At 36.1% G+C, this 13,214-nt stretch overlaps 1 protein-coding gene across 1 annotated transcript in view; it reads left to right on the forward strand.

The window, feature by feature from the left end:
• Positions 1-13,214, forward strand: part of IQCM (IQ motif containing M) — a 544,597-nt gene that overhangs the window by 265,109 nt on the left and 266,274 nt on the right. Inside the window, exon 5 of the mRNA XM_055144242.1 lies at positions 12,679-12,766. Coding sequence (XP_055000217.1) covers positions 12,679-12,766 — 88 coding nt within the window. The remainder of the gene's footprint in view (positions 1-12,678; positions 12,767-13,214) is intronic.

A 13,214-nucleotide genomic window follows, 5' to 3' on the forward strand; every position in this document is an offset into this window, starting at 1 on the left:
TTGAACAGGGCTTGGCCACAAGCAAGATAGATGCCTTACTGTCAGTATTATTTCTCTGGCAACAAGAGAAACATTTGTTTGGTGTGGGCACAACAAACCAACACTGGGCACACCTAGCAATGCTCAGGGATCACTCCTGGTAAGGCTCAGAGACCACATAGGGTGTGTGGGATCAAACTTGGGTCAGCTGTGTGCGAAACAAGTGCTCTACTTACTGTATTATCCCCCTGGTCTAGATATTTTAATTTCTCAATTAAATTATACTGATAAAATGCGGATTAATTTCCAGTACTTTCTAATAGCATCACAGATAAAATTGTATTGTCTTACACTTACTTCAACCCCCATCTTGGTTCCTGACTGAATTTGATTTGTTAATTCAGCATTTATTGAATTCCTTGTATGTATGCCAGGTGAGACACTGAGTTATTAATTCAGCAGATAAACGGATAACTACCTGTAAGGTGGGAATTAATGTAATATAGCTCTGGAAAATGGTATGATTTTCTTTTCCAATTACCTCCAAGTTCACATAGCACATGGTTAAAGTAAGTAGCCATTAATAATTCATTGGTTGAATTGTATTCTATGCAGGTAAATTGCCTGATTTTGTCCTTTCTACAACTGTACAGTATTCCACCATATATCTATATCTATAAACTTTTTGATCCATCCATCCATAGTTAGACATTTTGATTATTTCCATACTTTAGCTATTGATTAAGTGCAGCAGTAAACATAGTTGTGTGCATACCTCTTCAAATTAATGTTTTTATGTTTGGGGGTAGAGGCCAAGAAGTGATATTGCTGGGCAGTATGGGTGTTCTGTTCTTTTTTGTTTGTTTTCTAGAGAGATACCATGTTGTTTTCCATAGAGGTTAAACAAGATGAAATTTTCATCAAAAGTCACTGAGAGGTTTTTTTCTCACTACTGCACTAATTTTTTCCAGATTTTTTTGATACACTCCATTCTTCTGGTGTGAAATGTTGCCTTGTTGCTTTGATTTGCATCTCCCTAATAATAAGTGATGACAAACACTTTTTCATATGCTTATTGACCATCTACATGTCTTTGGAGAAATGTTTGTTTATCTCTTTTCCCCATTTTTGGATGGGGTTCTTGGATTTTGTTGTTGTTGTGCTTTCTGAGTGCTTTATATGTCTTGGATATTAGCCTTTTACCTGATGTATTGTGTGCAAATATTTCTTCCTTTCATTAGTGCCTTCTTATTTTAACTTGAGTTTCTTTTTTCTATGCAGAAACATTTTAATTTGATAGAGGTACCTATTTCAGATTCAAATGTTTTGATAACCTCTCTGAGGCACTTGTATTTGATCTAAGATCTAAAGGACAGGAGGAGCAGTGCGCAGTAAACTGACTGTCTGGGAACAAAAAGGTTGAATATAACTTTGGCCAATGGATGGTGAGAAGACATGATTATAGTAATGGAATTAAATGAGTTAGTGGTAAAACTTGTGTTTTCTGCTTCTTGATCTTACCTGAAGAGACCGTGACTAGGTAATAACTATATTGTTCCAGCTTACCCATATAAGCTCCTAACTCATTGTTTCAAGCAAAGTTGCTCTGGACAAATCAAAGAAACATGAGCACAAAGAAATCTAAAATACTAATTTGGATTTTTTTAAAATTAATGCTGTATTATTGTGACAATTGTGGTATTTGTGATGTAACAGATAAATGAAAAATTTAATGGTAAGTGATGTCATTTATTGACATGAAAAAATCTTTTTTTGAAAGAGAAAATTGAATTTCACTAAATATATTTGAGATAATACTGACACACATGTTCAGAAATAAGATTATAGGCACGAGTATAAAAATTTGAAGACAGGTGCAAGCTGTCTTTGGAATCATTTGTGTATGGACATACTTTCAAGAGATTAAAAATATCCTTGGAATTGGGTGAAATTTCCTAAAGAACAAAGCAAAGAAATTATGATTAAACTGATAAGAACAGATACTATACATTGGTGGAGGAAAATGGACACTGGTGAAGTGATTGATCCTGGAACATTGTGTGCTTGAAACCCAATCATAAAGTACCTTGTAATTCATGGTGACTAAAATTAAAAAGAAAGAAGTTATGATGAAACCCAACTTACTCTAGTCTTTAAAGTTCTGGTGGAAGAGTCATCAAAAGAGATTGAAAATGAGCCACTTGGTTAAAAAGTGCTGCTACATTATCCTTTTTTTTTAATTAATTTATTTTTAATTAGAGAATCACCGTGAAGGTACAGTTACAGATTTATACACTTTTGTGCTTATACTTCCCTCATACAAAGTTCGGGAACCCATCCCTTCACCAGTGCCCATTCTCCACCACCCGTAAACCCAGCGTCCCTCCCACCCTCCCCAATCCCATCTCCCCCCCATCCCACCCTGCCACTGTGGCAAGGCATTCCCTTCTGTTCTCTCTCTCTAATTAGCTGTTGTGGTTTGCAATAAAGGTGTTGAGTGGCCGCTGTGCTCAGTCTCTAGCCCTCATTCAGCCCGCAACTCCCTTCCCCCACATGGCCTTCGACTACAATGTAGTTGGTGATTGCTTCTCTGAGTTGACCTTTCCCCGGAACGTGAGGCCAGCCTCGAAGCCATGGAGTCAACCTCCTGGTACTTATTTCTACAGTTCTTGGGTGTTAGTCTCCCACTCTGTTATTCTATATACCATAGATGAGTGCAATCTTTCTATGTCTGTCTCTCTCTTTCTGACTCATTTCACTCAGCATGAAACTTTTCATGCCCATCCACTTAACTACAAAATTCTTGACCTCCTTTTTTCTAACAGCTGCATAGTATTCCATTGTATAGATGTACCAAAGTTTCCTCAACCAGTCATCCGTTCTGGGGCATTCGGGTTTTTTCCAGATTCTGGCTATTGTAAACAGTGCTTCGATGAACATACATGTGCAGATGTTGTTTCGATTGTACTTTTTTGCCTCTCTGGGATATATTCCCAGCAGTGGTATTGCTGGGTCAAATGGGAATTCAATATCTAATTTTTTGAGAGTCGTCCAAATTGTTTTCCAGAAGGGCTGAACCAGTCGGCATTCCCACCAGCAGTGAAGAAGGGTCCCTTTCTCCCCACATCCTCTCCAACAGCGGTTGCTTTTGTTCTTTTGGATGTGTGCTAGTCTCTGTGGTGTGAGGTGGTATCTCATGGTTGTTTTGATACTGCTACATTATCCTTTACTGGGTAAGTACTGTTGTCATTAGGTGCTAGTGACAAAAGGCCCGGTGACAAAAACAGTCTGTGTTTCCATGGGCCTAATACCATGAAAGTCGTGGTGTCCTGCCCAAGGACAATCATTGTATAGGCTAGTGGGGAGAAGTGGTTAACTGAAACCCTTGTGTTCAAATATCTGCTTAAACAGTTTTCTGTAGAACAAAGAAAAAATCGAGCAGAACAGAGATTTGTTTTTATTTTATCATTGTTAATTAAGATGATAATGACATTCCTAGGTTGTCAAAGTTAAGACCTTTTATTAGATATTTGCCAACTTTCCTACCAATACCAAACTCTCTTCTATTTCTCTACTTTTCCTAGACTACGGCGAATGTTAAATCAGCTTTTATATTAAAATATATTGACACAAAATATTCTTTCTCAAGAAATAAAACTTTCTCAAACTTATGACCATATAATGACCACTTAATCTCTGTCTCTGAAATCGCAATTACTTGAATTTCATATTGGCAGTAACTTTACTTTTTTTCCAACCAGTGAAATCCTGCTTCTCATTCCACTTTCCAAACTAATGTGTCCACCAATAGCTTCCAACTTTCAAAAGTAAAGGGATATATATTATTCCATAAAGTCATAAATTTATGAGATAAAGGGAATAAATTTATTTATTTAATTCCCTAGACTATCGCAGTCACAATCTCCAGATTTTTCTTGCTTCGCTGGAGCCTAGCAGAGTGTCACATGATAGGCACTCAGTACATACTGGTTGAATGAGTGATTAAATACATGGATAATGGATAGAAACACAACGCCCATCCTCAAGAGACCACTAAAGAGTTCACAATGTAGTGCAGAATTGGCATTGTATATAATACACATGTGCCTGAAATTCCAACAGTAGAAAATCATATGACATCCACCCAGCCCACACACTAGAATGTGAAATGTCAGTAAATTACAATCTGTCTTCTTGACTAATGAATCTGTCTATAAATTTGGAACATTGTTTTAGATTTTGTTATAATTGCTTTATATAAATTTCAGTATAATTTCAAAACTGGATGTTTCTAAAAAGATAAAGTTCACAAAAGTCTTTTGAATCATTCAATATATAAAATCTAAAATTTAATTTTTAGGTGAAAACAATCTAAATTTAACCCATGTGAAACGTTTCATAGTGTCACTTCACTAAGTTTTTTTTGTGTGAGGAAGCCTTAAAACTCTTCTAACCAAACTAGTTTCATGATATAAAACCATGTTTTAATGTTTTTCAGAAAGTTTCTATCCACTGTTTGCCAGAATAGTCCCCATGATTGGTAGCAAACTATTCTGAGATATGCCTGAATGCTAAAATTTTAAATTATAGAAAATTATTTCTAATTAGTTCTTATAATTTAAGTTAGTCCAGTTTAACTATTTATGATTAGTTGCTTTCAACCACTACTTGAACTAGGACTCCCACCCCCAATTTTTTTTTTTTTTTGTGGTTAGCAGGATAAGTTGAAATTTGGAGGAATAAATGTATGTAAGTATCTTTGGATTTGAGAAAAAGATGAAATATTATCTATGTCACTGACAAACGTTATGATATTAAAAATTCCTTGTAAGTGAATAGAGGTGTTAAGTATTTTATTTATTGATTTGTATAACAACTGTTCGATGAATGTGTTAGATATTATGATGAGGTGCTGAATATTCAAGAGGAATAATTGTTATACTAGTCTGTACTATCTGAGTTTTTTGATTAATAAGAAGGAGATGAGACTAGGAAATAAATAAGTATTGCAAGTTATTTCAATATAGATCAAATAGTGTCCAGTGAGTCTTGAAGTATGAATGAGTGTCAAAATGGATAAAAGTATTTCAGGCATTATGGAGAACCTGAGAATCCGAAATGGAAAGCAATAATGAAAGGCCAGTTGAAAGATTTGTCTGAGGACAAAGACCATCCACCTAGCTTTGGAAGTACCTGCATATTTCTGGAGGCTCTGAGCTTTTATTTTATTGAAACTTCTATTTTGGAATTTTGGAGAAAATTCCAAATGCACCATACCAGAGGGAAAGTCAGATCAGAGATGTCCCATAGTCCGAGAGCTCTCAAAGATTATTGCATCAATGAGAGTAAACCAGAAAAACGAAAGCCTCCATTTGCAAGAAGAAAATGACAAAGAAATATAACCGTCTCTATCTGGGACTTGAGAGAAGAGAAAGAAACTTTCTCATAATTCATAACCACAAGTAACCTCAATTGAGATTAGAAATTCTGATTAGAAATCAGAATCCCAATGATCATTTCTCAAAAATAATCTAAAGTCAGAAATTAGTCTAATATTATTGTGAGTTCAAAGTTTTTTCAACTGCCTGGAGGCTGAACATCTTCTTGAAGATAAAGCTTAGTTCCTGCTTGCAGATAGTTCTCATCTCACTTGAGATAAGTTTATAAGCTTTCAAAAAAGAAAATCACTGAATTTATGAGTGAGCTATGGTCACTATGAGTGAACTCCATATATATAATTAGAGTTACATAGATGTTTGTAAGGAATTAAAAGCATGTTTAATTTTTTTATATAGTATTAGCACTGCTGGGCTGGAGCGATAGCACAGAGGGTAGGGCTTTTGCCTTGCACACGGCCGACCTGGGTTCTATTCCTCTGTCCCTCTCAGGGAGCCTGGCAAGCTACTGAGAGTATCTCACCTGCACGGCAGAACCTGGCAAGGTACCCATGGCGTATTCTCTATGTCAAAAACAGTAACAACAAGTCTCGCAATGAAGGCATTATTGGTGCCCGCTCGAGCAAATCGATGAGCAAGGGAATGACAGTGATAGAGCACTGTAGCACTGTCATCCCATTGTTCATCGATTTGCTCCAGTGGGCACCAGTAATGTCACCATCACACTTGTTGCTACTGTTTTTGGCATATTGAATATGCCACAAGTAGCTTGCCGGGCTCTGCAGTGCAGGCAGGATACACTCGGTAGCTTGCTGGGCTCTCTGAGAGGGATGGAGGAATCGAACCCAGGTCAGCCGCATGCAAGGTAAACACCCTATCCGCTGTGCTATCACTCCAGTCCACATATAGAATATGATACATAATACATAAGAGTACATATACATAATACATGTAGAGCATGATACATTGAGTGCAAAAGGAATTGATGACTCCACAAAGTGAGGGAAAAAAGAAGAGAATAATCTTTCTTTTAAGAGATAAGTTCTAGTTTATGTATGTGGAGGAAATGATAGAATTACCAAATCCATCATCTTGCAATTCCAGTGTAATAATTCAGGCAACATTTATTAGTGGATACTGAAACTCAGTAATGAAATGTAGTTGTAGAACAGGATATTCACAAGTGATATTAAAGTGTCAACCTGAAATTATTTGTTTTAGGGAAATTACTTTTAACATAGGAATATCTGGCACTTGCCACCTTAATCAAATTATCAAATTTAGCAATACTCTGAACACATGTCATTTATGTACTGCACTGTAGCACTGCACTGTCATCCCATTGCTCATCGATTTGCTTAAGCAGGCACCAGTACCATCATCATTGTGAGACTGTTGTTACTGTTTTTGGCATATCAAATATGCCATGGGTAGCTTGCTAGGCTCTGCCGTGTGGTCGGGATACTCTCGGTAGCTTGCTGGGCTCTCCGAGAGGGATGGAGGAATCGAACCCCGTGCGAAGCAAACACCCTACCCACTGTACTATCACTCCAGTCCATTTATGTATTATTGCATAAAATATTTTACTTAAATATAATTGTGAAGAAGGAATGAGAAGAATCTGTGTTGTCAACAATAATATTATAGAAAAGTGTAGGAATGTTTTAGATTAGTACAACTGAAAGATAAGAAAAAATGTAATTAAAAACTCTGGTTTTCATATTAAAAAAGAAAAACAATTAACATAACCTCCTAGCAAGAGGAATAGACCTGAGCAAGCTGAATTGCTTGTATAAATTATAAATTATCACAAATTATGGGGTGACTGGTGCTCCTTCTGGTACTGTCCTTTGCCTCTGAGGCAATGTCTCTGAAAGTCCCTCACCTCAGGGAGAATCCTCGGATATATCATCACTGGGCAGCATTGTCCAGGTGGTTCTCGAGGAGCACCAGCGAGGAATCCAACAGACATCAACAGAAGCGATTTCACGCATCTGTGGTATATAGAGAAACCAGTTGAGGGTCTGGACAGTATCAGTCAGCAATACACCTTGCACATTGGGTTATTGACCCAGAAGTGCTAGGTTGTGGGGAAGGAGGTGAGAGGAATGAGTAGGTTGACTAGAGCTAACATAGTAATAAAAGTGTGGAGGGTCAGTAGCACGTGATCAGTGGTTAAAGGAGGTAACCCTATGCACCCAAACCTCATCTACAAACATCCAAACCATCCAGTGATGGGTGTGGGGAAGGAAGATGAGTGCAGAGGGCACACAGGGACAGGGGTGGAGGATCATGGGTACTTTGGTGATGAGTGGTGTGCAGTAACTTTGTACGTCAACAGTAGAAACTAAAGCACTTTTGTAATGCTACTTCCTAAACTATAATAAGAACTTTTTTAAAAAGGAAAGTTTGAAGTTGTTCCTTAAAAATTTGACTTCCAATAATTATTTGCAAACTGGAAATATATGTACAAAGACATGTCCAAATTTCTTATAAAAAATGAGAGACATCTTAAATGAACCATAATAAAACTAAAAAATTTCAAAAAACACGTGACTGAAGGGATACCGGGAACATTGGTGGTAGAGAATGGGCACTGGTGGAGGGATGGGTACTCGATCATTGTATGACTGAAAAGTAATCATGAAAGTTTGTAAGTCTGTAACTGTATCTCACGGTGATTCATTAAAAACTATTAAAAAAATTTAAAAAATAAGAATGCAAACAAGAATTGTTTCTGAACAATTAGGTGATTTTGTATAGAGATAATATACTGGTTAACAATTTTTACTAGTTGCATATGGTGCCCAAGCCTGTGCGCTGCTTGTATCCACGTGACCAAGCAGATGTGGCGCCCATGCACATGTGTCACCTGTATCTCCTCTCTTTCGACGTGTACTTTCATGCTTTCTGTCTAATGCTGGGAGGTGTGTAGGGGCTCTCTACCTTTGGAGAAGCCCATGTTCTTTCTTGAGCTTGTTTCTCTCTCTCTCTTTCTCTCTCTCTTTCTAGTGTGCTCTCTCTCTCATTTCTCTCTCTCTCTCCTTCCTCCTTCTCCTCAAAAGCCTCCAAATAAAATGTTTTTACTGCAAAAAAAATTATTTTTTAATCAATGTTAAATTTCTTTAGTGGTTAGTGTAGGAGCTTTTCTTACGAACTTTGTGATGATGTTTTCAAAGATGAAATATGGCATTCTTGGCAACTCCCCTTTAAATGAACCGGATGAATTATGTATATACATCCAAATATATGTGTTTAGATAAGTATATGCAAATATGTTTGTCAATAAGGCTATAAAGTATTTGATTTGAACAACTAAATTAACAATGCATTTTACTGCTTGCAATGTCATTTCAGAGAATTTGGAGTTCTATTTTTATGGTAAAGTTAGGGTAAAATATGCATGAAATTATTGTTTTAAGCCCCATAATTTGCAAATGCAAGATTATTTTATGGAAGCCTTGGAGGATGGATTGGAAAAAATAATGGTCAGAGGCAGGAAACCAAGGGAAGAAACTATGTATCAGAGGAGATGATAAAAGTGTTTTCTGAGAAGGCATGAGCAGGAAAGGGTGAGAGGGATTTGGTGAGCTACTGGGCTGGCTGGGGATGACTGAGGAGGGGTCTAGGTGGTTTCCAGATGCCTGGATAGAGGGTCGTCACTCATTGTGAGGAGAGCATATGGGTGAGGTCCCTCTGCATATGTATATAGGGAAAGTGGCTATTTAAATTTTATACTTGACAATGGGCTGAGCAAGGAACTAGATTTTTGTGGACAGTCCCCATTTAGGTGATACATATAGAGAGTAGGAGGGTTAGTGAATTCGAGGACAGAGTTAGAAAGCAGCAAAGGATAGAGCTGGGGCACATATGGCTGCAGGTGGTCAAAGCAAGCTGAGTCCAGAAAAGGGACAGGTGACACTGAAGGAGATTGAATGATGATTGATTCCAGGAAGGAAGGAACGAATGATTGATATCAACGAGCCTCTTAGAAGGCAAGGTAAATTTGGTAAGAACTGTTATTTGGCTACCAGATATTTCTCATGGCTTGTGTTGCATTTGTTTGATTTCATTACAAAAGTTCCAATTATTCATAATTTTACCTGTGTTTTCTTTTCCTGGTCTCGCTCTAATTTACTATTTATTCAAACCAGAAGTGGGTTTTAATTTGTTTTTCAGAACTGATATGGTAGAATTTGTCTAGTTCAGAGACTAGATGAGTAATAAGAATAGTAATAAACAGTTGTAATAGTAATAGTAATAAATAGTTGTCAAAGATTATAATTTGCTCCGTATCATATTCTGGTTAATCATCTAAAGGTTTAGCTAAACTAATCTGAAACAGTATTGGATTTTTATAACACTTAATACCCTTCTTCTTTAACTAAATATTAACTTTTTAAAAGGGTATATCTGCATTTATTTTTAAAAAATGGACAGTTCTAACATGATTTAGTTGAATGGGACTGTGTGTATAGGACTTCAAATTTGGTATTTAAATGACTTTTCTTGGGACTTAATAACTTTTTTTCTCAAAATGGGCACATCTTTTGGTTAATTATTATAGTATCACAATTTCATGACCAGAATGGAGATGTATTATAGTATTATACTACCTTTCCCTTCGAAGGTAGGTAATAGTTTGCGATAAATGCTAGAATACTTTGGACTATGATGAGTCATAAACACTGGAATCTAAGTGACTTCACATTTAATAAGGATTTGTTTTCACTTGCTTTATACACATCGCAGTGGCAGAATAGATCTTGTATCTCTGGTATCTGGAGGTATATCTCGTATCAGGGTAGTCTGGAGGAATAATTCAGATCCAGGCCCAGGTGTAGCTTTCATCTCATCTGTCTATATCCTATGCACAAGAATTTAATTATCCAATCACATGGCCTCAACCTAATTTTAACAGGTATGGAGATATACAGGAAAGCACCTGGATAAGATGATACTGATGGTTTTTAGTGTAGCAGAACTCTTCACTTATTGTCCAGCAAATAAATCAACATATACAAATAGGTGTGTTTTATAGGTGTGTTTTATATTTTTAGAATCAAGATCTTAACAAGTGAGCATTAATTTTCACACATTGTTTTCAAAAGTAAGAATAGAATCTCTTTTTCACTTGGAAAGCCATCAGCCCCTTCATAGAAATACAGAGCATCTCCGCTTGCATCATCAGTTGCTGGTTTCTGTTCAGATGTAAGCATTTCCCTTCTCTTGATTTGTGTTTTTTTCTGTTTTTTTTTTCCTTTCCGACACCATTTAATTCTCACAATGATCTTCTTGTTCCGAAAAAAAAAAAAACAAACAAACAAAGCAAATTCACTTGATTTTAATGCTCAATTTAACTTCCATCATTGTCTTCCACAACCAACACCTTTCTTTTGCATGATGGTATAAGCCACTCTCTAGCTCTTTGGATTGTACATCTTGAGAAGCTTTCCCTCTATTCTTCAATTCCCACTTCTCTAATTCCGACTCTGATTTTCACTTTTAGCTGTCTAGTTCATTGAGAGTGACATTTATGTCTTACTCATTGCAAAATCCTAAATTTTTCCTTTTTAGGAGGTAGTGTAGCAATTTTCACAAGTATATATTCCTTTGACAAATTAAAAAAAGTCATACTTCTTTTGATGATTAAGAATGAAAGCTTCTAGACAAGTTACTTGGGTTTTAATATTTGCTCTATTTACTATGCCTTAGCACCTTTGGCAAATTAATTACTATTTCTCTCTTTCAGTATCTTCATTTGTAATATGGGGATGATTTATTGGGTGGTTTCATGAACCTACTGATAGTCCATTTATAGCATCTAACACCCTTAGGGTACAGCAAATATTTATGTTTTCATTTTTAAGATTGAAACTTAAAATTCATTTCTCTTCATCTTTTTTATGTAATATCTTCTTCTTCTTACCTTTATGTGATATAACTGTCCACAATGAAATTTTTATATAAAGCATGTTTTAAACTCTGGCTACCATCCAAAGTGAGCTAGGCAGCAATTATCTCCTTTCTCTTAATAAGAAACCAGATCTTCAGAGCTCTGAGTGAGTAGAGTAAGGAAGGGTGATTTAGGTTTGACCTTTGCTCTGTACCTTCTAAGTTACAGGGTCTTGGGTGAGGTGTCCTCATTGTGTGTAAATGGAATAATTGCAGTTCATTGCCCCCCATATAATCTCTTCTCAACCACCTACACACCCTCACAAAAATGCTGTGAACTTTGAGTTAATTCATAGAGAATTCTAGGCAACACCTGGCATGTTATCATCAGGGGATATTATAGTTATATGTTATCCCACAGTTTTATTTATATTATTTCATATATTTTAAACCTGAATTTCATAATTCTACTGATGTATTCTTCTATTTGTCAGCACTGAAACACCCTCCCTCTTCCCCCCGTTATCTGTAGATTTTTCATAAAGCACAGAGTTTCAATGCATATAATTTCTGGATTTTAAAGACATCTTTAGTATCTTTTATATGTCCAAGTTAGTAACTAGAAAGTGCTTAATGGATATATAATGATTGATTATTTCAAACTATCTTAATCCTGCTTTCTGTTCAAAGTAGAAATGAATCGGCAATCATAGAATTTACAGAGTTCTTTTTAGATTCCAAAAACTGAAATAAGCTACTCCCAGCTCAGTGCTTGCATGTTGCTCCTAGCACTGCCAGGGGTCCAAGCGGTGCTGGGGTTGATCCTGAGTCAGTCACATGCAAAATATACACATCTGTCCTTTAAACTATCTCTCAGGCTCTGAACTAGATTTTTTTTTTCTTCAAAAACAGAACCTTGGTCTTTGTAGGACTTCAACAGTCTTACTCTACTGAATGGATGGTATTTCTGGAGCACTCAGTCTTCCTATTTACCTTAGTTAATAATTGCTAAATTATTTTAAAATAGCCAACTCTTGCATAAATGGGGCCTGCTAATGATAATGCTGATAATAATGCTAATATGTAGAAAAGAGACTGTTTGTATTCATTGGTGTGTACTGAGCTGTTGGGAGCATTTCCCTGGGAGCTGTCTCCTATCTGATGTATGCAGTTCATTTACTCTGTACTTGCCTTTCTAAATTTTAGTAATTGCAAAACATCTGAGGAGCTTGGGGTGGGCAAAAGGAAAAAAACCACTCAAATGTGTTTTCAGAGTATCTTAGTGTTAGTAATTTTGGGGGAAGATTATTATGTCCCTTGTTATTAAGAAAATCGGTGATTTGCAATTTAATTTGAAAAATGCACTTAAACATAGAGTATGCCATAAAAACTTTTTTTTTAATTTCAGAAAAAGTTGAATTGAGCAAAATCATGACTGATATTGATTCAGTGAGTAAGAAAATGGAGAAAGAAAAGCAAGATCAAAGCAAGATCAGGTACTATGCAAATAGATGCTTTTCTTCTACTTTCCTGACCAATTGTCATGGTTTCTCAAGTCCATTAACACCCTAGGCATGAGGCTAATTTATCCTTCTGCTTTAGTCCCTAGAAGTGTATCAATTATCAAAATTGTAGTTTTCAGTTCAATTAACTTTTGAACCAGAGGATGTCTGAGTAGTTAAGCAAGCCATCTGGGTTTTACAGTGCATAAGCTCATATCCAATTTGTGGCTTTCTTGAGAAAAAATGCCATATTTTATGATAATATTACATAAGTTTTGAATTTTAATAACTCATCTGCAGCAATTATGAACAAAGTTAAGTTGTAATTTTTCTATTTCGATTTAATAATTTGAAGTTTGTCTTTTTTTTCCTAACAGAAGGTGAGACTGCTTCTCTCTAGAGCATTGTTTGAGGCAGGAATTTCAAAGTACTGCTTTAGCTT

Source organism: Sorex araneus, chromosome 7 (genome assembly GCF_027595985.1).
Source record: "Sorex araneus isolate mSorAra2 chromosome 7, mSorAra2.pri, whole genome shotgun sequence".
NCBI lineage: Eukaryota > Metazoa > Chordata > Mammalia > Eulipotyphla > Soricidae > Sorex > Sorex araneus.